General features: G+C 35.8%; 1 protein-coding gene across 5 annotated transcripts in view; it reads right to left on the reverse strand.

Moving 5' to 3' along the window:
- UBR2 (ubiquitin protein ligase E3 component n-recognin 2) overlaps nt 1-1,691 on the reverse strand; it is a 126,003-nt gene that overhangs the window by 25,489 nt on the left and 98,823 nt on the right. For 4 of the 5 annotated variants that reach the window (XM_019642728.1, XM_019642727.1, XM_019642726.1 and 1 more), the window contains one exon: nt 631-792. In XM_019642728.1, coding sequence (XP_019498273.1) covers nt 631-792 — 162 coding nt within the window. Of the gene's footprint in view, nt 1-630; nt 793-1,691 lie in introns of those variants that run through there. The other variant, XM_019642731.1, reaches the window with a different exon arrangement.

Here is a 1,691-nt window from a genome sequence, read left to right on the forward strand (position 1 = left end):
GGCTCAGTCTATCTCTGAAGGCTGAGTCCCTTGGTCTCGCTCTTAAATCTTACTTCTGTCTCTTGTTCTTATTCAATCTGCGCCGCCCCTCTCGTGTCCCATTTGCCCTTGCCACGCAGGACGTGACACCCTTAAAATTATGGAATGACAAAAATTTTTCCATTTTAATTATACCAACAGATTTTCATTTTTTGGGCCCAATTCCTGAAGCTACTGTCAGTCAGTAATTTGCAAAAAAATTATATTTAATTGTTAGAATATTCAATAAAGTCAGTTTGAGATGCCCCTCTCTCCCCTATCAATTTACTGAGCATCTCTTGACAAGTATGAGGGAGATATTTAAAGCAGGGTGCCGGAAATAAAGGGGAGCTTTCATGAGTACACAAGAATTTTGTATCTTCTACAGTGTTTATGGATGACCAAGAAACTTAAATTTTGGCCTATTCCTTTCTAAAACCCAAAATCATATTTTATAGGTCTGCTAGAAGAAATGACTAAATGAAGCTTGGAAAGCATCTGGAAAACATTATGCAATGACCTAGAGTGATTCCCCTCCCTCTGGTTTATTATCTCATTGTCTTCCACGGCAACTATTACTTTAATATTAAGGTTTTAGGAGCCAAAACTTACTTGTTAAAAATATTTCTTGGAGGAAGTAGCAGAGGAATAACAGTATTACTCAAGCATTCACAAAGGGGACAAAGGAATTCTCCATTTTCTACGTCATAGCTTGTATGTAATCGTAATCTCTGTTGCCTTCGCTGTTCTTTAGCTTGAACGGAATCAAAATACCTTTACAATTAGAGAACATGAGGTATCAAAAACAAGGGTAATTTTTTTCAATGAGAGCCACAAGCTTCAACGTTTAAATTTGTTTCCACAAATAATCCAAAAATTAAAATCTTAAAATGAACTGAATTATTTTTAACACTGGTACTTTAATTTTTGAGTTGCTTTCATTATCAAAATGGGTTCCAAGAGTTCTAAAACAGAAAAGTCAAAAACAGAATGCTTTGCAAATAAGCATTCACAGAGCAGCAAATTTCTTGGAACCAGTGCTATCCGGGTTTGTGGCTAGAGGATGAGCACAGTGCTCGAGTAACAGCACTGATTTGTTGGTTTTATAGAAAGCCCCAAAGTAGAATAAGTCTGAGGTTATCCGAACTTAGTTAGCTCAGCAAGCCATGAAAATATCAGGAAGTCACAAGGCAAGTACTAACACCTTCAGAATCAATAGCTGTTCACTTTTGAAAGACACTGCTCTTCTAGGGTTCATCCCACTGTAAAAATCTTTTTTCTCTACCCAGTTTGTAAGCCAATACAGATCCCCACATTAAAAAATATATTTGAGGGAGGGAGCATTTTCTCAATCCCCTGAGGCTCTGCTTCCCAGCAATTGTCATCAGTTTGGCTCAAATAAACTCTTATAAGCTTAAATATATATATATAAATAATTTGATATACTATGAAATTTCTGTCACTCCTATACATAATAAAGTAAATCAATTTTAATTATTATTTATTAGGCAGTGATACAGGTTTTTTCTCAAACATCTTTAGTTCCTTCTCCCTTTTTCCAGAATGCAATTTCCTTTATATAAAAATTCGACTGCGTATTTGGATAAGCGTCTCTCTCTCTTTTTTTTTTTTTTTTTTAAGCTAAGCCATCCTGCCACCTGTTGGCAGCTCAG

The sequence above is a fragment of the Hipposideros armiger genome, unplaced genomic scaffold (assembly GCF_001890085.2).
Source record: "Hipposideros armiger isolate ML-2016 unplaced genomic scaffold, ASM189008v1 scaffold_72, whole genome shotgun sequence".
NCBI classification, from domain to species: domain Eukaryota; kingdom Metazoa; phylum Chordata; class Mammalia; order Chiroptera; family Hipposideridae; genus Hipposideros; species Hipposideros armiger.